Below are 27,662 nucleotides of genomic sequence, written 5' to 3'. Positions count from 1 at the left end.
AATCAGACAGAGACGGGGTGGGGGGGGCTTCAAGGAAATGTTGACATGTGATAAACCCTGCATGCATCTGTACCCTGACCAGAACAGGGAGAGCCTGCTCCTCTCTCTCTCTCTCTGCTGCTGCTGCTGGCGTTTCTTTTATTTTTAGCTCAGATCGAGTTTCCAGCCGTCGGTTCAGCTGCTGCAGGCTGAGCGTCCGCCAGCCAGCCGGACACAAGCAGTTTGCTGCACAGGCTGCAGCATGTGAGCTGACCGCTGCAGGAGGCGACAAACCGGAGGCTGAGGGACGCAGCATGAGACGTCTGGAAACTGCAGAGTCACTGTGATGCTCTGAAACGGGAAGGTAAAAACGCTCTTTTATTCTTTATGCAGCGACTGCATCGTTCAGAGCCGTGAACTGATCCCAGTCCAGATTAGAGCCCAGAGTGGGACAACATTTCCTCTAATCTGGGTTTTAATGCAGAACAATGAAACTCTGTAAAAATCTTAGGAGTTTTGTGCTTGAAACAGTTGCTATAGTCATAAAAAAATATAAGACACAAAATATTGTAAGAAATATGAGAATATCTGCATATTTCTTCTGTTTCTGGGACAAAAAAATCTGGTTAAAGTGACAACAAATCTACTGCAGAGCTGTTTTGTAAAATTAATTAATAATTCACAAGGTGAGTTTTTCAACTAATCAAGTTTATTTGTATAGCAGAGTTCAGCAACAAGGCAGTTCAAAATGTTTAACATCATAAAAACACAAAAATAAAGTCATAAAAACAGCAGACTGTCACCAAACATTACATCGTGTCTACAGCCATCATCATAATCATCAATACACATGATGTACTTTCATATGCAATCAAACACATAATGCAATCCTTATAATATTGAAAAAGTATTCATCCACAATAATTATCATCTGCTCTTTTAACCTGGTGTAAACCAAAAGCTTTTTTAATATGTGGAGTGGCTTCTATCTTTGAATTTTAATAAGTTCCTTTTTGTTTTTCATCTTTGAGACGGTGAGAATATTTATTCTTTTCTGTACTTCAGTTCAGCGTGGTTCAGTGCACAAAACTTTCTTTTTAAAGCTTAAAAGATGTTGAGTCAGTTATTATGGGAAATATCCTGCAGGTTTCTTTTGTTTGCTAACATTTACCAGAAGACTTTCAGAATTGATATTGATCCTCCATAAAGAAATTCCAACTTAAACTATTTAAACATGTTTTGCTCTGAAACCAAACATGTATAAAAGTAAATTGCTTTGTTTTTTCATAATGAGGGACGAAGCAAACAATGCAGCTCCTCCTGAATCCGGGGCTCTGACATCGATCCATCCAAACAATAAGATCTGTAAATTTGGTGAAAAGAGTTTGAGATAATCCAATAAATGAACCAAACTACTGTTTCTGAAACTCTGCAGAGACCTAAAATAATAACACACGCTGATGAAAAGTGAAAACCTCTTCACACAGAGCATTACATGTTTGCGGCATGTTTTCCTTCTTTACGTTGTTTTTATTTTCAGCTGCAGTCAAGGTGACCTCCCACCCGCTGGTTCTGTTGGAGACATCTGATCTCCTGGTGGGACTCTGTGGGATCAGATGAAGTGATGCAGCTACAGGAAGCAGGTGGGACCTCAGTGTGTTTCACACAGCCAATCCTAAATATCGACCCCTTTATTATTAATAATTTCACAGAGTTTTTTCTGAATATGTCTTCATTAAACACGTAAAAAGGAGTTCAGGTTAAAACATGGATGCACAGACACTGATCGGACACCAGATGTCGCTTTGACACTGTGAATTCTTATAGCTTGTATTTTTCTCCCTTTAAATTAACTTTAAAGTTCAGAAAGTTGTGGGATTTTTTTCTGCATTTGCTGCTTTCAGTTTCGTATCTGAATCTGTCATTGTGGTTTTCTTGTGGACGTACAAAAAACCCGTTATTTAGACGAAGTGTATTTTCATTAATAAAACTGCCTCGGACCAACTGAATGGTTCTTTATTTAAATCATAGACTAAAGTTAATTGCCTATTTTGATCTGTTCGCTGTGCTTTGTGTGGTGTAAACACTCCTTCCTCTCGCCACATCTTTGGGTACAGTTATTTTTCCCGGAATGTACCAAAAAGTTTTCAGGCGGGGGGGGGTTGGCGTGTTAGACTTAAAAATTATCACCATTTTAAGGAGGTATTTACAATTTTTATCTATGACATGTTACAATGTTCAACAGAAAACACAATTGTAGATGTAATGATTTATAAAGTATGTCCGGTTATATTTCTGTAGCTCCGGTGAGCTCCGGTGTCCTCCCCTGTCTTTTGACCCAGTCTGCCGGTTAACTCACTTCGTTCTTTTTCACTTTCCGACAAAAACCGCTTTTGTTCGGCTCTTTAATCCGAGACGGTTCGGCTCTCTTGCCAAGCTCACTTCGATATTTAACCTAAAATTAACCTGATAAAAGTGACTCTAAGAGACTGGAGATGGAAGGCGTTGGGACGGTGTTGTGTCTGCTGGAGGTTGAACCCTGCTGGTGATCGGTTTTCGGGCCTCTGGGGGTCCGCGGGGAGCAGCCGTTAGCCGGCTAGGAGCCGTTAGCTGCGGCCGGTAGATGCCTCCTCCTCCACCCTCGCCTCCCGCTGCTGCAGCTGCTCCTCCTGCTCTGTTTCTCGTCTGAGAATGTTGATGTGCTCCTGTGAGAAAGTGGATTTCAGTATCGGCTCCCGAACCGTGGCCCGGCTCGTTTTCGAGGCCGAACAAGACAGCAGAACCGCAGGAAACTCTTCCAATGGGAGGTAGGAGCTCCAACTTTGGGCGTAAAGTTTCTCAGATCCGGCGCTGAAGCGAATAAAGGGCTGTTAAACATATTTACACCACCTTTAATTACAATCTGAAACCCTTAGTCTAGTCTAATCCGAACTGGGTCACTTTAGGCTGCTCAGATGGTTCTGAAATGCAGTTTAAATGTTGTTCAGTGTGAAAACCAAACAGTGGAAACTGCAATGCTCTGACCTTTAGATCTCCTTGGATGAAACAAGTCCAACTGGGCAGATAAAATGGGGGGATTGTAGGAGTCATCTCACCCTGTTCAGAGCAGTTTAAGGAGGTTAACCATGAAAACAAAAATACTGAAACAATTTAGAGGAGAATTATTCACAGTTTATGGCTTTTAAATCTAATTATTCATATATATCAATCTTTTTGGAATATAGAACACCTGGACAGGTTTGAAACTTTGCTCTGACTTTCTCTCTGAAATATTCAGTATAAGACAAGATGCCGCCTATATGAACATTCAGGCCGATAACTGATATTTACCATTATTACAGTAAACCACTAGATTTTTCTGCAGAATGTAACCAAAAATTACTTGTGGAAAAATCGCCTTTTTCTATCGTTTTTCTTCTGTAAAATGTTCGACAGAAAACCCAGCATGGGAAGCTCAAATATTATGTACGCGATACTTGACACTGATTGGCTGGCATTTGCAAAGCAGCCAATCCAGGAGCGCCATTTTTAGCCTGTTTGTGGTGATTGGCTGAACGCCAAGAGTTGAAATAGGAGTCTGTGGATGCTAGCATCTGCTTTAGCGCCAGAACCACCAGAGTACTTTAATATATATTACGGTATGTTTGACCAGATATTATGGTTTTTGGAGGGAGTCTGATGTTCCTCTGCGCTGCTTCCTACCTCTGTCACATGACCAAACAAATACCACATGACCAACTTCCACCATCAATATCTTTAATCGGTGTGTTTTGAAATATTAATGCCTTCATATGTGGTTGAACTCTGTAATCAGCTGCATTTCTCCCGCTGGAGCCCATCTGTCGTGACCTTTGACCCTGAAACAAACATGTTGAATTTGTCCTTTTTGTGTGTTTTCACACCTGGACTAAAGGTGGTATAATTCAGCTGAGCTTTGACTGGTCCAGGTGTTTCAGATGTTGAACTGCAGCTGTCGGCCTGAATCGTTTGAAAACAGTGGAACAGCCCTTTAATCAGTCTGACTCTAAAGCTCCTCTTTCCTCTCTCTGCTCGGCTCGGCTCGGTTCTGGTCGCTCCAGGAAGTTGTCGGCTCATCATGTTGTCTTTCATCGCTCAGATTGTTTGAAGGATCAGGCTGTGCGGCTGCTGAGATTACGGTGGATTACTGTGGACAAACAAGCCGCTGCCCAGATTGTTCTTGTTCAAACAGATCGCTCCGATAGCGCTGGACGGGATCGGGATCTTTTCCCTGGAAGTTTCTGCTTTGAGCACAAACAATGGAGCGGAGCAGCCGGCTGCAGGGCTGCTGCATGGTTACCGCCGGCCTCGGTTTGGGCCGGATCCGGGTCCGCTGATGTTGGGTTGCATTTCTGTCTTCTCTCGGTTCTGGTCGCCGGGTCAGAGCGGCTACAACCACAAACTTTCTGCAACTTTTCAGTTCTTACTAAAGGAGTTTGTTCACATTTCTTAAATATCTCCTTTCATGCATTTTACATTCACTAATGTCTTAAACAGTGTGTTACTTGTTATATTATTCACCACTGGCTCATTTGTATGGAAGATGATACACTGAAAAAAATGTCAATTCTAAATTTATTTTACATAAATTAGAGGGAAAAATTAAAAATATTTTCACAGATATTTGAGGAAAAAAATTCTGAAATCTGAGAAAAAATATAAATTCTTTAATATTTGTTAAACTGGCGACTTTTGAGAAAAAGTTGTTTTTCTCAGTCGTCGTCTGTAAGCTCGTCATATCAGTCGGTGGTTTGACTCTGGGATTTTCTGTGATGGTTGAACTCGTCAGTCGCCATCATGAGGCAAAGAGCTTCCTGTCTGAAGGTGCTGATGTCACAGACCAGAACAAGAACAACATTCACTTATATTGACAGTTTATTTACTTTACTTAATATAATAACTTCCTGGTTATCATGCTGGTCTTTAGTTTAAATAACCTTTAAATGTTTTAAAACATCTTAGATTAAAGTAGCAGAATCTGTGATTTAATGCTGCAACCAAAATGATCAGAACCTCATCCAGAGATGAAGGTCTGTGTGTTGAGTGAAGTGTATTGATCAGGTCTGTTCTGCAACACGAGCTAATGATCAACCGCGTGGTCACATGACCCAGATCGCACGGCGGCGGCGGCGCCAGGCTGAACATCAGCTCTCTGCTCTCTCCACTCCTCAGGCAGACTCAGGTCAGGGTGGCGAGCCGCCGCTGCACCACGCCTACGCTCGCCTGACTTTCTGATGCTGGCGCCGTCTGGCGGGACGTTTTGGGCCAGAGGTCCGGAGGCTGCAGCTGGTTCTGGTTGGCTGTTGGAGTGAAGGAACGTCTGCGGAGCCGTTCTGAAACTGTTCTGTCTTCCACCAAACTTTCCTCAGCGTCACAGGGGTCGTGACCTGAGTTCCTCTGTCCGGTGCCAGCAGCATCATGGCGGAGACCGGGTCGGACCCGGCCGTGGCCGCGCAGCAGTGACCTGATGATGAGCTCGTCGTCCCCGATCAGAGTGGAGCCCGTCTCCGTCCCCACCCTCACCGTCCTGCCGCCGTCCTCTGACACAGAGTCCTGGTCCCGCCCCCCCAGCCCCAGACTGCCGGGCCGGTCCCACCGCAGCAGGACCAGAACCAAGCGGCGATGCGAGGGCCCGGCGGGCCTGCATGGCGGCACCACTCGGCCAGGATGGGGCGAGACGCCGCAGATCGTGGTGGAGGACGGCGAGCGGTGCCGCAGCCCGTCTCCCTTGGCGGAGCGGCGGAGCGAGGACAGCCCGTCACATGACCTGCTGCTGCCGCCGCCCCGGTCCTGGTCCAGAAGCCCCTCCCCCAGCCGGCGCTCCCGCTGGTCTCTCAGGAGCCTGCTGAGCAGAGACTCAGACGTGGACGGCTGCAGGTTAGTGAGCAGTCAGTCAGCACCGGACCGGACCGGTCTGCAGTTCTCCTTCAGCTCATTCACATTCAGGTCCAGAGAGCCGGTACCAGATTACCGGGCCTCAGTTATCAGATCAGGGACGTTTTTGTCAGAATTTCAGAACCGGCTGGATCTATAGGGCAGAACGGATCAGAACCTTCAGATGATTCATGGTTCTGTCTGATGTCAGCTGGCCCGTTTCTGACCCGGTCAGAACAATCTGGCTGCATAACCTGCATGGAACCTGCAGATTACCGGGGTTCTAATCCCAATCTGTGAGCAGCAGGAATGATGTAAACAAACAGGGAGAAGCTGCTGAGGAGGCGGGACCATTCCTCACAGTGATGACATCATCTCCAGCCAATGGGAGCAGGCTCTGGCTCTGATGATGTCATGTGAATCCAATCAGATCAGACGTGCATCACTGCAGTGGGCCGCATGAGCAGCTGCTGCCTTTTACTGCTGCTGCATGATAACAATGCTAAATAATCTGCTGCATGATAACGATGCTAAATAATCTGCTGCATGATAACGATGCTAAATAATCTGCTGCATGATAACGATGCTAAATAATCTGCTGCATGTTGGGTAGAAATAAACACATTCTTCTTAAAGTTTAATTGAAATAATTTGCGTTTCTTTTAATTTAATCTGCCCAGGTTGTGGATTATTCTGAGTCTTTCATGTCAGTGTGTTGCCGTTGGAAACCAGTTTTCCTTATCGGCGCTCAGTCATGAAGCAACAGGAAGAGGAACGAGAGCACATTTAATTTTTAATCAGATAAAAATCATGACACTAGCTTGATGTTTAATCCTCCATTAACATGCCAGAGCCAAACCACAAACCAGATGAGATTATCTGCTGCAATAATCTGTGAAAGTAACACCAGTCAGCTTCTGGCGTGAGAACTTGTTCATCACAGTATCACAACCTGTCAGCTCTTCCATAGAAGTCAGTTTTCCTACACCAGCCTCCTCTGTGTCACTTCTTTTGGGAAAGTGGATGGAAGCAGCTAGAAATCCCATTTTTCTACATTTTTATATTATCGTGAACCCCTGGTATTCACAGGGTCAGAGTTCACAGCTAAAATCCATCAATATGTAAGACCATCACAACAATTCAGTTCAAATTCAGAAGTACTTTATCAATCCTCAGAGAAAAATGTAAAATTGTTTAACTTGTATTTGAAGTTTCTTCAGAATGTAATGTAAATTAGTTAATATCACAGTCTCTAATTACTTAAAGACCCCGAATGCAACATTTTCAATTCTTCATATTTTCATCTACCACATGCATCTAATCTAATATGCACCAATACCCACAATGACTAGCTGGAGGTGACTAGGCGGAGCTGCGTTCACAGTCTCTGTTTCAGGCTGCAGGTACAAAACTGTTGACTGTAAACATTGACGGTGGGGAGCAACATGGCTGCTGGTTCCGGATCGTTCTCTGACCTCCAGCTCGTCCTGGTTCCGTTTGGTTTGCTGTTTTATCAGCAGTTTGTTCATTGGAGCTGTTTTCTTCCTGTCATCACCGACTCTTGAAGTGTTTCTCGGTTTTTAACCTGATGTGAACACAGACAGGAAGTTGATGAAATGTCCTGAACCACCATCTTCAGACCTCTGCTTTCACCCACTTCCTCTCCACGCTGTCGCCTCGTTTCATCTCTGTTCTCTTTGGCTCGGGTTCGGACCGCTCCTCTCCGTCTGCAGATTACACAGAGGGACAGCCATGCATGCGGGCCTGGCTCAGGCCAGCCTGGATTATCATCTGGACTCTAATCCAGAGAGATGGACACAGGTTGGGGGTTAAGGGATTGGGTGGGCTCTGCTCCAGTCAGGCCAGATATTCTGCTCAAATGAAGCCAGATTAAATAATCTGTGTTTTACATGTATAACGGTCTGGTGGTGAACGTGAGGCTGCAGTTTGTCCTTCAGCTCAAACCTTCAGTTTTCCTCTGCCTGGTCATCCTTATCAGAGCAGCAAGGCCTGCTCTGCCTCCTCCTCCTCCTCTTACTCCTCCTCCTCGGCTGCAGAGGGATTAGGGGTCGGCTGACAGACGGCAGCCCGTTACCGGCTCTTGTGTTCGGGCTAGTGGGTTGGGTCGGTCCGGTACCGGGGAGCTTCGCCCGCGGGACGCCGCCGCTTTCCGATCCGAGGCAGAGCGACTGAAAGGCGGCCGAGCGGCGGACGGTGATCCGCCCCCCCTGCCCGGATCCCCGGGCTTTCTGAGTGAGCTCACCGGGGGAACAGACGGCCAGCGGCGGGCCGGTCGGCGGTTCTGGGCGGGTTTCATCGGGACCTCTGCCGACTCATGACATGTTTGAGTAAGTGTTGCTTAGCGGGGCCGCGCCGCGCTGCCAGCCGGCTCTCTGCGCTCCTAGCCCGGCTTATCTCCGGGGAAATGAACCGTATCCTGCAGATTAGAGCGCAGCGCCGGTTAGTGGAGGTAAACAGATCTGATTGAACCCTCGCTGCTGCTGCGGGGCTCCTCCATCCCGCACGGAGCGCGAACAGCGCGGCCCCGCATGGACGCTGCTGCTCGGCCTCCGGACCGTTGTGCTGCTGATGCTGCTGATGCTGCAGGGCTGCTGCTCACCTGTTAGCTGCAGTCTGAGCAGCAGAAGCCTCTCCGGATGATTTACTGGCGGTTTTAATGTGATGAAGGCAGAAGAAGTGAAGCTGATTTACCGTCCTGACCTGTTGATCTGATTGGCTGCTTCCTGGTTAGCCTCCATCTTTAACCAGCATGGACTGGTTTCCAGTATGAGGGAGTACTGAGGTTTTAGCAGTTATGGTTTTGCCTGCTGAGCATCATGAATTAAAATCATTTTCATTCTGATGTTCTTTACAGAAACATCAGAATCCATTTTAGTTTTGGTTGTTTTGTTTTGGATTTTTAAAAGTTCTTTACAAAATGAAACTTAATAGGTCTTTGCCTGATGATGTTATCAATAAATTACTGAAAATGGTCTCACTACAACATTATTATTATTATTAATTACTGGACCAGTTTATTGTCTGGTAATATGTGACAGGAAGAGTTATGGTTTCAAAACGGCTCAAAATTTCCCTCATGAAGTTTTAGTATAGAAATAGAAATGACCTTTATCGTCCCACAGAGTGGAAATAACGTGTCTGCTATGCTGTGCACTGCTGCTCAGCTGGCTGAATGAAGGCTGTATACAGTTAATGTTCTAAAAATGTAGATTCTGCATAATGAGGAAGATCTCTGGAGTAACTAACATGTTTGTTTCTGGAATATTTGTTGCTTTTTATTAGATTTTGACCATGTTTTATATTTTTTGGTGATATTTTTCCTCAGGTTTGCTGTGAGACTGATGCACCATTTTTGATCCTTCTTTTAGGTTTTAAAATTTTTTTAGCTCTGTACATTATCTGCTTCCTCTGCTGGTTGGAGCTTCCAGACACATTAACGGTTTCCTGTCAGGGGGAATCCAGATGTTCCTGAGGGATTTTTCATGATCAATCAGTTAAAGACGTCAGTTTTGTTTAGCTGGTGGCTCAGTTAGACGTCAGACCATCTAATGCCTCATAAAACTACCAAACATTGCCAAAGAGATGTAAAACATAAAGCACCATGATTCTGTTCTGAGCAACATCCAGTTTCCTCTGCATGTTGCTCATAGTTCCTGTATCAACTTTACAAGCAAAAGTCACACTAGTGGTGAAATCTAAAAGATAAATGGAGTTGGTTTGACTCTGATGTTCCTCCTGCAGCTGCTGGTGAAACGGAGTAGACGATCAGTTCAGACCCACTGCTGGGTACAGCAGAGGACGTGTGATGTTGTGGACTTGTTTCTGGTAGCAGATAAACTCTTTAATCGGCTTCGTTTGCGTGGATCCAGCAGCAGAGCGAAGCGTTGCAGAGCCTGGAGAAAGACGTGAAGCCCTGCAGCGTTTCCTCTGGACGGTTTGACTGCAGGAAGCTGAAGCTTCGCTGTGTTGATTATAGAGAAGCTGTTATACATAAAGAGTGAAGACTGAATCCATCAGTAATAATCAGAGTTCATAAGACTGAAGTCAAACTCCATCTGCAGTTGAATAATTACATGATTTCAGTTCAGTTTGTTGGTTTTACTCAGCTAATCTTTGTGTGTGTGTGTGTGTGTCCCTGCAGCACGGCCAGTAACTCTCCACGCAGCACGCCCGGCAGCTCCCCCTCCCTGCGACGGAGGGTCCTGGGGGGGGGCAAGGCCAGCGAGGGTGAGGGAGGGGTGGGCGGCGCCGACAGCCCTCTGCCCTCCGTGCCCTCCGCCTCCTCCCTGTCCTCCGCCTACCCCCTGGCCTCCCGCCACTTCAGCCGTAACGCCAAGGTAAGGACGGCTCTGAAGGCCCGACGCTAGCTGGACCCTGAAGGGAAGCTAAATGTTGCCGTAACTCTGATCATCCATGTGTCTCCAGTAGCAGTCAGTGTTGCAACGAATCTGAAAAGGCCTCTGACTGAAGACTGTTAGCATGTGATGATAAAGTGAGAACTAGAACTCTGTCCACTGAGGGCCGATGTCCAACAAAATAAAAATAAGTCTGTACAGCAGACGCAGATTCAAAGAATCAGAGTGAGATTATTGTTTATGTCATAATTTAAAAAGTGCATAAAATGTCTTTAAATATTTGTTAATGAAAACAACAAAATGCAGTTAATGTTATTTAAACTAATACCAGCAGGGTGTGAATACTTATTGCTTGGAGCAATCTGACAGCAGCGTCCATCAGGGGTGTTATTTTTCCCAGAATCCCTCTGGCTCGGTGCTCCGGGGAGCAGAGCAGCTCTTCCTCATGACTTTATCTCTCTGCTTCCTCTCAGCTGCTGCAGCTTCTCAATCTTCAGTCAGTTTTAGTTTTTTTTTTTTGTCTGACGGGTTGCAGCAACCTGCTGTGGAAACTCTGCAGGTTGCTAAAGCCCAGCAACTGTCTGTGCTGGTGTGAAATGAGTTTCTGTGGTGACCTTATCTGGCTGCAGAGCTTAGTGACTGTGTTGTTTCTCTTTGCAGAAAATGCAGAGCTGGTACAACGTGAGTACTCATTAACGCCGCCGCTGAACTTTGGCTTCATCTGAAGCCTCTGGCCTCTGAAGCCATGTCTGCCTTCCTCTCCCAGGTCCTCAGTCCCACGTACAAACAGCGCAACGAGGACTTCCGAAAAATCTTCAAGAAGCTCCCCGACTCCGAGCGGCTCATAGTGGGTGAGTTCAGGACGTTTACGGGTTGTTCTGGGATCAAAGTTCAGACAAGCCCGGTTCTTCAGCCCGGCGAGAATGAAATGAGGAAGAGGAGTTTGGGGATTTAGTTAGAAAAGCATCGGCTGAAAGGAGAAGTGAAGTACGAATGAATCGCTGCTGTTTGTCAACCACAGGGTACCCACACGCTTTGCATCTAACGACCATCACACAGTTTCTCTCTCTCACACACACTTAGATCAGCCTCAGAACAAAGCAGAACTGGTCAGAACTAGAGCTGCGGTTACCATGACGCTAAAAACCCACGCTACACCGGGATGGGATGTTAAAAATATGCGTTCTCTCTGCATGCGCTGCCTGAGCAGCAGGTTGGCGTTTCGTCTCGCTGCAGAGCGATGGGAACGCTGTAGTCGGACAGAAGGGATGAATTTGGAAAATGTGGAACAATCGGAGCTGATATCGGTGCTGCGCTCTGTTCACACACAGAGTCTAAAACGGGCGGTATTATGTTTTCTAGGCACATAGTGATGTTTTACAGCACAATCAAGTAACTATGTTCCTTTCAGTTGGTATAAAAATAACTTAGAAGTAATTAGATTTTACATCAAAGCGTCACACCTGATGCCTTGAAATTAGACTCTGTCTCTTTAAGAAGCTCCCACCGTTTCCAACACGCCGCCTTCAGCACGTCATCACAATGCTCCTCCATGATGCCGTTCACAACCATTCTACGATGAGCTATGGTTCCAGCAGGTGTTTGCTAATTGCTGCTGCCACTAGTCTGGAGGAGTGGGGAGGAGTTCTCTGTGAGGCGGAGTCTGAACCTGCAGAACCCTGCAGGCAGTTTGTGGTTCAGCTTCCCTTCAAGGTTTCTGTCTCATAGTTGTTGAGTTTTGCTAACTCTGCAGTGGGGCTTCAGTCAGAACGCAGCAGGACGTCCGCAGATTTTAAACTGTTTACTGTAGAAAAAATTAGCTTATGGGAAGCTAAGTGCAGTAAAGATGTTTAAAGTTAGCAAAATGGTAAAGCTAAAGTAGCTTCACTACTAGCACATTAGCAGATGTGCACACTACTGGATACAAGCACTATGAAAACAAGATATATGCTTCAGAAAAAGATGAATGTCGTGCATGACCCAAGGAAGAACCTCTGGGGTCATTTTACTGTTGTAGACAAAAAATCATAGCAAAGCATCATTTTCCAGGCAGAGACGCCACAAAGCAGTGGTGTTGTTTCATATCATGGATGCAGAGAAGCTGGACTTGCTGACATCATGCAGGCTGAGTTAGAACCTGGAAGAGAACGCTGATCTGATGATCTCTGCAGACTGAATCCATTTGGATCCGTCTCCACTGAACCACAGCGCTGATCCCAGCAGCTGACTGAAACAGAGTTAGTTTCAGAACGAGCTGCGGATCGCTGGAAAGTCAGAAGGTTTCAGAGGAAATCCTCCGGATCCACACTGTCCACCTGAACCTGCGCTGAGGTTCGCTTTAAAGGTCAGACTAAAATCTGCCTGGAGATTAAAGACATGTGTCTGATTAGCTGATGTGTCTAAAGGGCACAAAACACTGAAACAAGTTTGATTTACACAGTTATACCTTCACCAGTCCTGATTATTCTAGTTATGAATCTCTTCAGCTCTTCTCTTCTCATCAGTGAGACTCGGTTTAATCCCTCAGGAGGATGGAGGAGCGTTTAAACGGTTTAATCGCCACTTTCAGCCTGCTGTCTAGAGTTGAAGTGATTCCTGCAAGTGTGTGTGTGTGTGTGTCAGCTGACCTGCTCTCTGCTCTGTTTTCACCAGACTACTCCTGCGCTCTGCAGAAGGACATTCTGCTTCAGGGACGCCTCTATCTGTCAGAGAACTGGCTCTGCTTCTACAGCAACATCTTCCGCTGGGAAACCACTGTACGTCACACACACACACGCACACACACACACTCACACATGTTTGCATGGCTATCTTTGTGGGGACTTTTCATTGACTTCCATTCATAACCAAATTACTCATAACTCAATTCACACCTTAGTCCTAAATCTGACGCCTGACCCAAAAACAGCGTTTCCCCTTGTGGGGACCAGGCTTCGGGCCCCACAAGGAGCAGTGGGTCCATTTCCATTCAGAAATGTCTTAAAAAGGTTTTAAATTTTCTAACTATTATTTTAGTAAAGTATTATTCTGTTGAGTAATTTTTAATTAGATTCAAAACAATTGGCACATTCTGCAGATTTTATACAATATTAAAAACCAATTATAAGGTGAAAATAAATAAATAAGTAATTTTTTATATCAGAAAATAAACATTTTGCTGCCCTAAAAATCAACAAAAGCATCATTTAGTGAACTTGAATATTTGTAGCAAATGATGAATCTGCAGTTAAAACCAAGAATAACAGAATCAGCCAAACATCAGCTGAGCTGAACCACAGATTCATTTTCAGATTTATCCGTTAAAAACTGCATGAAAAATATTCTTAATAGGAGATTTATTGTTTTGTCTTAAATGTAAAATGTTAATATTTATTGTACAGTTTTGGCTTAATTACATCTCCAGTAAATTTCCTTTTTACACTCCAGTTATTTATTGATTGATTCTGAAGTGGTTGATTATTTCAGTGATCGATTCGTGGCGAAGGTTTCAGCGCTGCTGCAGCCTCTCTGCTCTCAGCTGATCTGTTTTCCACTCTTTGTAAAACTAGAAGCGCCGGCTGTCTGGACCTCTGTTCAGTTCAGTCAGTGAATCAAAGGGAGTGAATCTTTATGCAGTCACTTATTTTATGTCTCATATTTTTACTTGTCATTATTTGTAGAATCAGTTTTTACTTTGACATTAGAAGGATTTTTGTTGTTGTTGATCAAGATGAATGTATAAAATAAAATGATGAAACAACTAATGGAGCGAATACTTTTCATCCTGTGTTAATGACTGTATGAAATATAGTTTAACCTGCAGGTTTTGTGTTTTCATATTTCTTTAATGATGAATGAAGCTGATGTTGTCTCTCAGATCACCATCCAGCTAAAAGACGTGACGTCGATGACAAAGGAGAAGACGGCCAAGCTGATCCCCAACGCCATCCAGATCAGCACCGACAGCGAGAAGGTACGCCGCCCGCCGCACTTCCTGCTCCTGCAGCAGCGACACGCGCAGCGTTCCTCCTGCTGCGGTGGCAGGACGGAACCGGCTGACTTGGCTGGATCTCCTCACACCGATGAAGCGGACGCAGGAAGTCCAGCTGTCTCTCTGTTCTCACTCCTTTCTTCCCGTCTTTTGTCTCTGCTTCCTGTTTCCTGCCTCAGCATTTCTTCACGTCGTTCGGCGCCAGGGAGCGCAGCTTCATGATGATTTTCCGCCTGTGGCAGAACGCGTTGTTGGACAAGGTACGGCTACCCCCCACGTCGCTACGGTTACCGTCTCTGAGTGGATGACAGTCAGGAAGGAGCTGTGAAAACAGAAACAGAGGCCTGAGGGAGCGGATCTAATTACTGTCTACTCTGTAACAGAAACAGAACCGCCTGCTGCTGATTGGACTCTGAACATCAGAACAGTTTTTATTTGTCAGTAAAATCAGACCCAGTTTAAACCTTTCCAGGCTGCATAAATCCTGAATCTGGAAAACTTTAGAATCAATATCAAGTAAGATAAACATTTTTGAGCTCTAAATCATGTTTTTAATGTTATTCCCTCATCATCTCCATGGCAACCGTTCAGCTTTGAAAAACACCTGGGTGGACCTAGCCCCGCCTTCGAGGACAAAGCTCCTCCTCAGAGGTTCCAAGCTTTTTTTCCACAGAGCAGCCTTCACACACTCAACTCCTACAGACTAGCCTGCAGCAATTAGCAACCCGCTGCTCATTATAGGAGCTGCATCTCAGAGCAGCGCTGGTAAAAACACTAAAGGTTAATACAGGAGCCATGTTGGCTTCAGGAGCCATGAAGAATGAGTTTTCAAAGAGACAGGGGCCCAGTTTCAATTTCAAGTTATCTAGCCTTTTTATAACAACTGAAGGTAACATATTTTCCATTTTAGAGCAAAATTGAGTAACTATATTCCCAGAAACGCATGACGCTGCTCCTTTAAGATCTGGATAAAACTTCTGAAAAACTTCCTCCTTCTCCAGGATTTTCTCTTGTCTTTAGAGAAGACCACAGGCCATTTCTGCTGCCGGCCTCACATGATTGTTTTGGGTGCATTTACCCAGAATGCCCTGTGCTGTAGTCCACTTCCTGCTATTGGAGTAAAAAACTGAAGTCATGTCGTTCTTTAATTTTTGTCTTAAACCAGTCGTCACCAATCATTAGGGTTAAAATGGCTGCAGAGGTTACTGCAGGATCTAGATTTGATCATGTGATTTATTTTGGTCTGAGCCAAAATAAATCCTGTTCTATTAACGCAGCAGTAATCCATGCCAGTTTGGCTGGATTATTTTAGGTTTTTGATTCATGCTGCAGCACGTGTTTTGAGTTCTGTTTGGATCAGAAACGAAGCCCTGACCCATAAAACATCCTGATGGGATTATAATCTGGAATTACCTCCTCCAGTGTTGGCTCAGCGCATTTTTCACTCAGTAGCCATAAAAACAGATCAGTTGGATTGAAACCTGAAGGCTGAGTTCCTGAAACGTTAATCATTGAATGAATTGTGAAAAACTATTTAAACGTTGCATTTTAATCATTTGACCAGAATTTTCTTTAGTCTGTCGCTGATTCTACAGATTGGCTGTTTGTTTCAGTAGATGTTGCAGGATCTGAATGTGTTGCAGTGGGAAACAGGGAGGCTGCTGGTTACCATCATGATGTGAAGTCTGAGTTTCGCTTCTGTTTGCTTTCAGTCTCTGTCCCCCAAAGAGCTGTGGCACATCGTGCACCAGTGCTACGGCACCGAGCTGGGCCTGACCAGCGAGGACGACGACTACGTCTCTCCCACCAGCGAACACATCAACGGCCTGCTGTGAGTGTTTCCATGGAAACCAACCAGACACCGAGCTTCAGATGAACTTCTTCCAGCTGGACTTTATAAAACTAAAGTTCCTCTGTTGTTTGCATCTGTTCCTCAAAAGCACAACCAGTTTTCGGCGTGAGCATGCAAATGCTTCCCTTGGGGTTTCGTTTGCATAGCAATATTTCTATTGTCTGACTGCTTTACATTAACCGCCTGCATTCCTCTTCCTGTTGCCTGCCGCCTCAGGCCGGGAGAGGAGTCCATGTCGGTGGCAGACCTGTTGGACCTGAGCACAGTGTCGGCGCCGTCCGCCGGCAGCTCCCCACCTCCCGTCCCGGTCCACTGCAGTCTGACCAGTCCAGCGTCCGCCCCCATCCTCAGCGGCGCCTTCCCGCCCCCCTCCGCCGCCTGCCAGCCCATCGAGGTGCCGTCCTCTTCAGGAAGTAGACCCGGCCCAGAACCCATGGAGCCCAGCCCGCCCAGCTGCCACGGCTCGCTGCTGGCCCTCACCGCCTCAGTCTCTGCAGCCGCATCGTTCGTAAGTGATCGCCTCATCCATATTTACAAACACATCCTGATGGGATTATAATCTGAAATCTATAGTCCGGCTGAAAAGCTGCAGCAGTTTACTGAAACAGAAACTGCAGTAAATAGAGAAACATATGAAACGGATTGTTTTTACGCTTTAACCTTTAAAGTTGCCTTTTTAACACGTCCAGGATTAAAAATTTTAATGTCCCTGAAATTTGACACTTTGTTCAGTTCTCTGAAATGAATGTTCTCCTCCAGATTCTGCTGCTTTTTCTGCATATCTTCTAATTTTCAAAATTAATTTAAGGATGAAGAGCAAAATATGTTGTGATATGTCAAGTTATTAATTTATAGCTTTTTTGGAATCACAATTTTGGAACCAGACTAGATAACTGCAAAATAATTGAATTTAAATGAACCAAGCTAAATATGCTGATAATGTGAAATAAGAAATCAGAAGCATAAATAAACCAAGAAAATGAAAAATAAACTTAACTGAGAAAGTTCAGCTAAGTTAAGATGACGTCTAACAGACTTGATGTTAGCTATGCTGAGGTAACATATCGTAAAATAAACTATGCTAGCAAAATTAATTTGCTGTGCTAATATAATGTAACAAACTGTGCTAACACACTACATGAAATGAGCTGTGCTAATAACAAAAATAAGATACAATAATGTAGCATAAGATAAGCTATGCTAACAGTGTAAAATAAATTATTCTACTGTAGAACAAAATAAGTTACAAGGAAGCATAAAATAATCTACATTAATAGTATAAAAATGTTCTGCTAAGAGCTAACATAAGTTAGAATAACGATGTATAAAAAGATGTGCTAACAGTGTGAAATGAGATCAAATAGGCTAAGCTCATGTAAAATAAACTAACCTGAACTAAAATAAGCTCAAGGAAATTTAAAAATAAAGAAATGTAAAATATATGGTTGAGTAAGCTAAGCTAACGTAGTGAAACATTGGGTTTGATGAGACCAGCTAAGCTAAATTAAGCTAGCAAGTATTATCAGATTTTGTCAGTTATTGAAACATTAACATTCAGTTAATTGTGTTCCTACTGAGTGAAAATATGAAAACAACCATCATGCATCAGGCTAAAACGTAAAGATGTGACCAGATAATATCAGATAAGCTACAGCAGCTTTGTTCAGCGCCACGGCCCGTTTCTCACCAGTCACATGACGCTGGGCCGTGTGCCCCTCCCCCCCTCTGCTTCAGACCCTGGAGGAAGGAGGAGACAGTCAGCCCGAGTCGACCAATCACATGCCGCCCCCACCGGCCGCCAGCCTGGGAAACCTCTCCTCATTGGACATCACCAACGACGAAGAGCTGCCCACCGATCCCAGCAACTCGTCCGACACGCAGGAGGAGAGTAAGTCTGTTTCTTTACTCGCATGAACTGGTTAAAAGTGTCTGAACTCTGGAAAACGTTTCTGTTGTAGTCAGAGGGGAGTTTTTACCTCCAAGACTCAGTTCTTAATTAATGTCAGCCTGGAAGCACTTTGAGGCTGGCGAAGTTTAAAATTAAAGTAATTACTTAAATTAAAGTGACGGGGTCAGAGTGTGTGTTGCAGCCAGATCCGCACACACACTCTTTAAAGCAAACGTGTGTGGTCTCCAAGCTCTTATTAATAGTAGATATCTCGATTATTTGATTCAAACAAGCTGTGCTTAGTTCAAGGTCATCATGTAAAAACCAGTGTCCTTAAGAACAAAGTTCATGCAGAACCAGACCGTAACTGAACCTCAGAGTTCAGCCGGTTGAAGGTTTCTGTCTTCAGCTCGTCTTTGGTTTCATGAACAAACTCTTTCCTTCCAGCTCAAACTTTAAATTGTTTCTTTCTGAGTCGCTGCGGTTTTTTTAACCCAGCAGTGACTGGAGAACCTGTTTGGTTCTGCCTGGGTGAATCCGGCAGAACCTGAGGGTTTCTCTGAACTGATCCCTGACCTCAGCTGACCTTACAGGAATGTAAGGGTTTAATAAGCAGTGAGTTTGAATGTCTGTAAATACCCAGGAAACTGTTTTTATTTTCACTGGCCTTTAAGCGGTTCTGCTGCCTGGATCCGTGCTGAGGTTCTGCTGCAGACGGTTTACTTTAACTATTCACTTACTGCAGATATACAGGAGCCTCCAATTGGCTCTTTTCCGATTTTATAAGTAAAATATGTGCTTAAAATTTAACTTCCCTTTGGGTGGAACTAAGCGTTTTTAATTGAATTGAATTTAGTAAAGTTTATTTAGTTTAGTTTTTGTTATCTTGGAGCTAAATATTTAGCATCAAACTAAATATTGAACTAAATGCATATCTTGTAGTTAAATATTTAGTTCAACAAAATTTTTGGTTTGTTAATTTAATATTTAATTTAGAACCTGAATATTAAGTTAGCAAGCCAACAATTTAGTTGAACTAAATATTAACTTCAAGATAGGTATTTAATCCATTAACTAAATGTTTAGTTTGTAAACTAAATGTTTAGCTCCAACTACAGCTTAACTAACTACAGTAAAATCACAGAATTGTAATTTTGTTCTATTTTTTGTCAGGCAAAAGAAAAATACAGAAGCAATGATGTTGGTAATGACAGATTAGTTTTCAGATGTTTTCTGATTCATTGTTTCTCTGATGAAGCAGCTTTGACTTCCGGTTCTGCTGCTGTTGGTCCCTCCATGAAGCCAGCAGTAACGGTTTGGGTCGGATGTCAGGGCTGCCGTTTGGGCTGAATGTTTGATGGGAAGTGAGCGACCCGCCTGTGTGTGTTGCAGCGTCGGGCGAGGTGGAGGCGTTCTGTTCGAACCTCAGCGGCCGCCTCAACATCAACACGGCGGTCCGGATGAGCGTGGACAAGCTGCACGACCTGCTGTTCTCCGCAGACACGCACTTCCTCCAGCACCTGTTCTCCCAGAGGCACTTCACCGGTAGGTCAGCAACACCCTGGACCCCGGTTCCAGGTCTGGGTCCGGACCGGGCCCCGGCGGCACGGCTCAGCCCGCCTCCCCGGCGGCACGGCTCGGCCCGCCTCCCCGGCGGCACGGCTCGGCCCGCCTCCCCGGCGGCACGGCCCAGCCCGCCTGCCTGGTGGCTCGGCTCGGCCCGCCTGCCTGGCAGCTCCGCCCGGCCCGCCTGCCTGGCGGCTCAGTTATTCAGTCGTCTGGTTCTGCAGAGCGTGTGTGAACTTGTCGCTGTGGAACATGAATGCCAGTTTTTCCTGTTGAGGCGGTGACCGTTGAAGCGTTTTGTTTTCTTGCTGCTCTCATTGAGCTCCTCAGACTGCTGACACACACACGCACACACACGTTTCTGTCTTGCTGTTTTCTGCAGCAGTCATGAGGAAACGTGCTGCTCATCAGATCATCTAAACCCGATCAGTCAGTTTGAGATTCCAGATCAGTGCTAGCACAACGCCAGGGTGGAAAGACATCAGCAATGACATAGGGAGGGTCAAAGGTCAACTCTGCTCAGAGTTCAAAGCTTTTCTCCAGGTTTAGAAACGATTAACCACATTAAATTTAACTCACATAAAGATCTAAAACAACCATAGCGAACATCAACTGTTTACCTCCTAGACGTTTTCATGTTTTCATCCTGATGTCCGCCATTTTCTCTCTCTCTCTCTCAGACCTGTCGGTGGGCGAGTGGCAGCAGGACGGCACCAGCGGTACCAGCAGCCGGGTTCTGAGCTACACCATCGCCCTCAACAACCCGCTGGGCCCCAAAACCGCCCCGGTGGTCGAGACGCAGGTTGGTTTCTGTAGCTGTGAGCGACCAGGTCCAGCTGACCTCTGACCCTGCAGAACTAACCCCGCTCCCCCTGCAGACGCTGCATAAGAGCTGCTCCAGAGGCGAGTGCTACGTGGTGGACTCGGAGGTCATCACCTCTGGGATCCCCTACCAGGACTACTTCTACACCGTCCACAGATACTGCCTGACCTCCATCAGCAAACACAAGAGCCGCCTCAGGTGGGTCAACATGAGGGTCGCCTCACCCGCAGGGGACGCCAGCTGGTGTCTTGGTTTAAAATTCAGAGTTATCTTTGGACACACAGTAAGAAGAAACAAACGTTTAACAAAATGATAAAATAACGTGTTTCAGTCAGTGAGCAGAAATCTGTTATGTAAAGTCATGTTAGGATGAGGATGAAACCTGGACTGTCATTCTTTCATAGTCTCCATGGCAACCATTCAGCTGCAGTTTCCTCCTCAGAGCCCACCCCCCCCTCCATTCAGCTCCTTCAGACTAGCCAGCAGCAATTAGCAAACATCTCAGCTGAACTCCTGCTGAGCGCATCTTAAGTTCTACTTCACTCTGAAGACGTTTGTAAAATGTTTAACAGAGAAACGTTTTCATGATGACGTCCTGGAGGCGGAGCTTCAGAAAGAGCAGCAGGTTTTAAAGAGACAGAGGCCCAATTTCCAGCCATTAAATCAGGAGGTCAAACTTCTTATGATATTTGTAGCATTTTTATAACAACTGAAGGTAACATTGTCTGATTGTGCCTGGAAAATACAGACTTCTGCATTTTATGTTGTTCATAGCAACATTGTTAAATTATTGATTCAATATTTCTGTTTACATGAAAAACTGATATTTAAGTCATTTATGTTGCACAAAGCCTCGTTTAGTGTAAAACATGTGCATGGATGGTTTAACTCATTCAGTCGCTTCAAAGATCTGAACTGGCAAATTAAGCCACAACACGATAAACGGAGCTAATAAAACTTTATACGACCAACAAATAAATAAAAATAAAAGACATCAACAATAAGAAACCACAGCAGGTGGTTAATCTGGTAGAGCCGCTTCCTGCTCAGCTGCTGTCGCTTCGTTGAAATAAAATAAAGTTCCAGTCATGATGTGGGAGCTTCATGACTGTCTGAGTGTTTTTAGGCTTAATTGGTGGAAAATATTAAAGCTGTGGTTCCGACCCAGATTTAATTCTGTGGATTTAAATATGAATAACTTTGGTTTGTTTTGCATTCCTGAGCTGCTCTGACCGCCGTTGGCCTGCTGACCGGGTCGAGCCGGTTTCCTCACTCAATCACTGTTTGCTCTGCGATAACAAACCAATCCATGATTAGATAAGGGAACAGAGACTGAATGATTGTGTTAGTGAGCGCGGGTCGGGTCAGAACCGCTGCTGCCTCCTGGTTACATGACTTTCATTTCAGCTGCTTCGTTCCTCCAGACATGTTGGCATCTAACCGCTGGCAGCAGCTCCTAACGCCAGCCTGTCTGGGTTTAACCAGCAGGAGACGAGCTGCATGTCAAACATTCACATAAGAAGAAAAGGCTGAAAGGTTCTGACCCGTCTGGGTCCATCTGAGGACTTAAATGATGATTTTCAACCTGCTGAACTGTTTTACTGTCGTCTTTCTCATGCTAACGTCTAGGAGTCGTTTCTGAATAAACTCTGAAATGTTAAAGTTACTGTCTAATGTAACGTAAGCTAAGCTAACTGAGCTAGTCCTAAATAAACCCAAAGATGCTAAAATTACTAAGCTAAGATAAAACAGGCTAAAGTAAGCTGGGGTAACTACTGTAATACAGCTTGGCTGAGTTACTTAAGCTAAGTTGATGTAAAATAAGGTGAGCTGATATAATCAAAGCTAAGCTAACTGATACTGAGCTAATACAGAAGCTAAAGCAAGATAAGCTAAGATGAACTATGCTAATCATTCCTAAAATAAGATGGATAAGCGTGAGGACAAATCTAAGGTTAAAGTTTAAAAGTGAATAAAAGCCATTTTTGTCCTCATGAATCGACCAAGCTGCTGCGGCGGCGGCTGCTGCATCTCTGACGGCTGCTGCTGCGGCGGCGGCGGCTGCTGCGTCTCTGACGGCTTTGCTTGGTTTCCCTCCATGCAGAGTTTCCTCAGACATCTGCTACAGGAAGCAGCCGTGGAGTCTAGTCAAAGCACTGATAGAGAAGAACACCTGGAGCGGCATTGAGGATTACTACAGGAACATGGGTGAGGCGCAGCGCCGCCATCAGCCGTCGTCTGTTCTCATGATGATGATGATGATGAGACTGGCTGGAGGTTTTCCTGCTTCTTTAAAAATCATAAAAAGCAGATAATGTTTTAAAACGTGAAAATAACAAATGCAGGTTGTTTTTTCATTGAAGTTTCACTATAGAACAATACTAAAAGAATTTATTTAGATTTAATCACAAGTAACATACACATTTTTTAGTTGTTAAATAATTTTTCAGACATTTCCTCCTTTGGGAAAAGTTTGATGTTTTTCTTTATTTTGAAACTTAAAATAGAAACAAATGTGGTTCTGATTAACACTCGCAGCTCTGAGCGATTTGTTTTAGTGACTGAGCAAAAATGGCTCTTTTGGTTAAAAATGTTGCCGGCTTCTTGTTTATATCAAAGCAGATTTATGGGTTAGAATGGCCTAGTCAAAGTCCAAACCCAACTCTAGTGAAGTTCTCAGGGTGTGAATGTTTATCTCCTTCTCACTTTTCCTCCTCCTGCTTCCCACATGCAGAGAGCGAAGTGTGCAAGCTGGAGACGCTGCTGCAGACCGAGGTTTCCGTGGTAACCACAGGCGACGCCGCGGGCGCCGACGCCAAGACGCCGCCGTCCCTGCGACGGCGAAAGCGCGCCTGCTCTCGACGGCAGAGCGAGAGGGAGGGAGGCGGTGTGGAGGCGGGCGATCGAGGGGAGCGAGGCGTCGGGGAGGAGCGGAACCGCAGGGAGGCCAGTAAGTCCAGGCCACCCCTCTGCCGCCCCCCGGTGGCCGGAGGGAGACGTCAGAGCGCGGCTCTGTGTTTCCTGCTGCTGAATCGTTGCTTGGTGTCTGCAGGCTCTCCGTTCCTCAAGCTGGGCGAACGCGGGCGCGCCGGCGGACACGGCGGCATCTCCACCGTCCTCCTCATCGTCAGCTTCATGTAAGCGCCCCCTCTGGTCGCCGTTGGTCCTGCATGTTTGCAGCTCTGCTCTGATTCTCTCTGAATGTTCAGCTACGTCTCAGTAAGTCAGAAAATCAATGAGAAACGTAAAATAAATATTTATTTCTCTTCATTTGAATGATTCTGGTTAAAAAAAAACACAATCTGTTTCTCAGATTTTATATTTTCCAGTAAAACATATTTGAAGTTTGTTGTAGCTCTGTCCACATGGACCGTCTTTTTCCTTCCACTCAATTTTCCCCCGATATGTTTAATATAAATAGTTTTATTAAAGTTGTTTTGTTGGTGTGAGATAATCTTCATCTTCTCATAGAAACAGATTATTTGGTTTTTATCTGTAATCTGTCGCTCTATAAATGATTCTCTTCGTTTTTAAACCAAATTATTGATTTAAATCAACTTTTCAATGATTTTTTTAACTAACTGAGACGAAGCCGAGTTGACCTTGCACGCTGACCCCTGACCCCTGCTGTTGACTCTGTGGGTCGGACTAACAGCCTTCCTGTTTCTCCCCCCCATGCGTAGGATCTGTATCAGGTTCGTATGACAGCTTCTGCTTTTCTGCTGCATAAATGAGACCATGTGAATCACAAATGTCCCAAAATGTGAAAAATCCACCATTTAATGAGAAAACTGGGCTGCAGAACCAGAACCAGAACTCTGAAATATTCAAACAAATAACTTGATAACAGAATCATAATCGTTTTATTATTATGTGGCTCTAATAAAACAAGGAGGCGATGAATAAAATAGTTAGATGTGTAAACACTTGGAGAAAGTCTGGATTAAAACACAGATTATAGATGGTTTATGATTCACTGAACTTCCTGTCAGGTTTTATTGACTGAGAGACAAAAGTTACAAATATTAGTAAATGTTTAAATAAATGACATTTTTCTGGAAAATGGCTTCAGTTTGATACAGTTTCAGTTCAGATGTGATAACTAAAAGTCTCAGAAACAAGTTTAGCCTCAAAGCTAAAGGGCGCCCCCTAGCAGCTGAAGGAAGTACTGCGCCGCCGCAGTTTTCGCAAACTGCTTCCTGTTTGTTTTCAGTTCAGAACCTGAAATCATGGAGTCCATAATCCTCCACATAGCTGCTGTTTCCACTGATATTAAATTAATCTGATGACGTGAAGAGCAGCTGCAGTTCCTGTTTAGGTCAACAGGAGGCAGAGTTGTAGCATTTCTGCAGATATTCCTTCACCTTTAAATAGGAAACAAATTACTGTTATTAAAGTATTAAAGATTATCTGATGGATTCTGAAATGTTTCACACCGAGACATGGAAAAAAAGATGTTTGATTAATTTTGAACCAAAACTGAAATCCTGTTAGCAGTTTTGATGATTCTGGTTTTGGTGGATTGTTCCCATAATGTCATGAGTGTGTTGTGTTTTCCAGATGAGTCTGAACTGTTTCTGTTTCCTCTCCATCCCGTTTGCTCTGGTCGCCATCTTGTTTTGTTTTCTGGCTGTGTGCGGTGCGGTCCGGTCCGGGTGTGTTTGACCTCTCCGTCTCTCTGACCCCCAGCCTGGTGGTGCTGGTGGCTCTCAACATGCTGCTGTTCTACAAGCTGTACGCTCTGGAAAGAGCAGCTCACACACTGGAGCGGTGGCACTCCTACTCTGTGGCCGACAGGTAAACGGAGGAGATTCCCAGCAGGGTTCTGGTCTCCAGACATTTTCACAACCACTGAACTGTTTATCATCATTATGTCATAATTTACAGTTTAGCTACTTTTCCAGTTGTTTACAGTTCATTAGCCGAACACTTTCTGTTAAATATTCTACGATTCATTTAGACTTAGAGAGCCCAGAGTTTGCGAAATTATTTTCTTTGGGATTTTCATGTTTGACATGTTTGCAGCTTATTAGATAAAGAATGCACCTTTCATTTCAAGAGCTCGAAAAAAAACTGTTATGTTGCTTTTAATGTGACAAATTTATTTTAAAAAATTAAACATAACTTATTAGTAATTACATTCATAACTAATTAGCTTTGATTTAACTATTTAATATTAGTTTTTCTTTGTGTTTTTATTTTTATAAGATTGACATAGTTTATCTTAGCTTTTCTTGTGCTAGCTTAACTATTAGCTTCATGTCAGTTAGCTTACTTTAGCTGGATTGATTCGAACTTTTATTATTTTATACTATGTTACCTAACTTGGCTCAATATAGGTTAGCTTAGCGTGAGTAACTTAGCTCCACTGGCTTTGATGATGTTAACTTAGACGATGTTACATTAAAATAGCTTGTTTAGTTTAGTGTCAGTTAGCTTAGCTTAGTCAACCTTAATTACTTTAGCTTAACTCTTTTGGGTTTTAGTTATTTTTTGATTGATTTTTTGTTAATTTTGCTTATTTAGCTTAGTGTCAGTTAGTATGGCTTTGATTATGTTAGATTATTTTACATGAAGTTAGCTTAGCTTATTTTTGGTTTTTGAATCTTATCCTAGCATAAACGTCCATAGCTGCATACTTTAGCTTAGCCTTTCTTAGTTAATTTATTAGAACTTAGCGAATTGAACATTTTTAGCTTAATTGGTTTGTTCCAGTTTAGTCTAATTTATTTAATATATTTTCTTTATATCTTTAATATTTTGATTTATACTAGCTTAGTTAGCCTAGCTTAGCTTGCCTTAGGTCCTTCATTAAAAGGTCAGGACTGTTGTGACCTTTTGGAGGTGAATTTGTGGACTGGATCAGAACCTCTGACCCGTTGTGACTTGTTGCTGTTGTGCCGTCAGTCCTCTGCCCCAGACGGCAGGCGAGTGGGCCCAGGTTCTGCACCTCCAGCGGCAGTTCCACCAGGCGCAGCTCAGTAAGTGGCAGCAGATCCTGCAGTCCTCCGTCTCCCTGCTGGACCAGGTCAGAACCCGCCTGCTCCAAACAGAACCAGAACCGCCCGCTTTCAGCCGCAGCAGCTGACCGGTTGTGTTTGCTCCCCAGATGAAGCATTCCCTGGAGAAACTCCACAGGAACATCGTGGTTCCGGACGGGGAGCCGGATCCGCCCGCTGACACAGAGACCCTGTCTGAGACCTGACCTCTGACCTCCGACCCGACCCGCATTCCCCCCCCCCCCCCCCGGTCTCAGGACTCCGACACTTCCTATCAGAACCCAGTCCTGGGTGGGACAGACAGATGAACTACACTACCCACAATCCCCCTCTCCTGCCTGACTTGAAGTCGCATCAGACGCCTTTAGCTTCGACCAATGAGAAGCTTCCAGAACCACAGCAATAAGCCCCTCCCCCCACCGCTCCATGTACATGAGCAGAACCGGGCCACAGGCGGGCCCCCGGGTTCCAGACTGGTTCCTGACCTGCTGCGTGGCGCCGGGACCGGTTCTGGACCGGTTCCGGCCGCAGACGGACCTCCTCAGTATTTATTATTACCTCCCAAGTCTCGTCCTGCTTGAACAAGTCATGTGATGGCTGTTCTGCGCTCTGATTTGCTGATGTTTGGACCAATAGGAGAACGAGGTTCAGCAATAATGAAAACCTTTTGCTCTTTACGAATGTTTCTCTGAAAACTAGTTTATTATAATAATTATAATGATAATAATAGTGATGATGAGGAGGAGTGCGTGAAGAACGAGGAGAGAGTGCGTCGCCATGGTTACGTTATCACATGCTACTTTTTCTCTTCAGTGTTTTTGTTTCTTTTTGCAAATTTCTTTTTGTGTCCAAATCTTCAGCCGAGTCGGAATGAAACGGACCAAGCAGAACTTTTCAGGCCCGGAAGAACAAAAAGGGAAACAGTGTTTTTTTTGTTTTGTTATTTTTTGTGAAATTAATCTGAATTTACTCGTCATTATTTTGTATTTTTTCACTTCCTGTTCTAATTCTCTGACTGAGGAACGCTGTCTCTGCTTTTTGGGGTTTTGTCCCGACTTCAGCGGCTGCAGAAGCTGGTTGGCCCTGCTGTGCACGGTCGTCATGGAAACGAGAGGCTGGTGTATTTATTATGGAAGGATGAGGAGAGAATGTACTGTAAAATTGTGATTGTACAAAACAAAATGGAGAAAAATGAAAATCCTAAAACATGCAACAACTCTGAGGGTTTTCTTCACGTTATCTTGAAAAATATCAATTAAATGTTTAGAAATAATAAATAAAAATTTTAATTAATAAATGTTAATGTTTTTATTTTGC

General features: G+C 44.5%; 1 protein-coding gene across 7 annotated transcripts; it reads left to right on the top strand.

Moving 5' to 3' along the window:
- Positions 1-157: 157 nt before the first annotated feature.
- gramd1a (GRAM domain containing 1A) lies at positions 158-27,642 on the top strand. Of its 7 annotated transcripts, none has more exons than XM_032554511.1 (22): positions 158-343; positions 1,520-1,622; positions 5,367-5,874; positions 10,034-10,229; positions 10,908-10,928; positions 11,014-11,098; positions 12,900-13,003; positions 14,104-14,199; positions 14,397-14,477; positions 15,930-16,048; positions 16,286-16,577; positions 17,804-17,957; positions 19,350-19,502; positions 20,204-20,325; positions 20,402-20,544; positions 22,451-22,554; positions 23,081-23,296; positions 23,399-23,483; positions 24,030-24,041; positions 25,036-25,143; positions 26,254-26,374; positions 26,456-27,642. In XM_032554511.1, exons 3-22 carry the CDS (start codon positions 5,465-5,467, stop codon positions 26,549-26,551), a joined length of 2,718 nt encoding a protein of 905 aa, XP_032410402.1. In that variant the 5' UTR covers positions 158-343; positions 1,520-1,622; positions 5,367-5,464; the 3' UTR covers positions 26,552-27,642. The 7 variants fall into 7 exon arrangements, with proteins under 7 accessions (XP_032410402.1, XP_032410393.1, XP_032410426.1 ...); XM_032554502.1 differs by having other exon boundaries at positions 5,170-5,874; XM_032554535.1 differs by lacking the exon at positions 24,030-24,041 and having other exon boundaries at positions 159-343; positions 5,170-5,874.
- Positions 27,643-27,662: the final 20 nt, after the last annotated feature.

This window comes from Xiphophorus hellerii, chromosome 3 (genome assembly GCF_003331165.1).
Source record: "Xiphophorus hellerii strain 12219 chromosome 3, Xiphophorus_hellerii-4.1, whole genome shotgun sequence".
Classification (NCBI taxonomy): Eukaryota; Metazoa; Chordata; class Actinopteri; order Cyprinodontiformes; family Poeciliidae; genus Xiphophorus; species Xiphophorus hellerii.
This window is presented reverse-complemented; position numbering and strand designations above follow the sequence as displayed.

Bases quoted from the DNA above. Each gene is read 5' to 3' on its own strand.
- gramd1a (XM_032554511.1), top strand. From the start codon at position 5,465: ATGATGAGCTCGTCGTCCCCGATCAGAGTGGAGCCCGTCTCCGTCCCC. The intron at 16,578-17,803 runs GTAAGTGATCGC...CCTCTGCTTCAG, and splicing joins TCTCTGCAGCCGCATCGTTC to ACCCTGGAGGAAGGAGGAGA. The intron at 26,375-26,455 runs GTCAGAACCCGC...TTTGCTCCCCAG, and splicing joins CCGTCTCCCTGCTGGACCAG to ATGAAGCATTCCCTGGAGAA.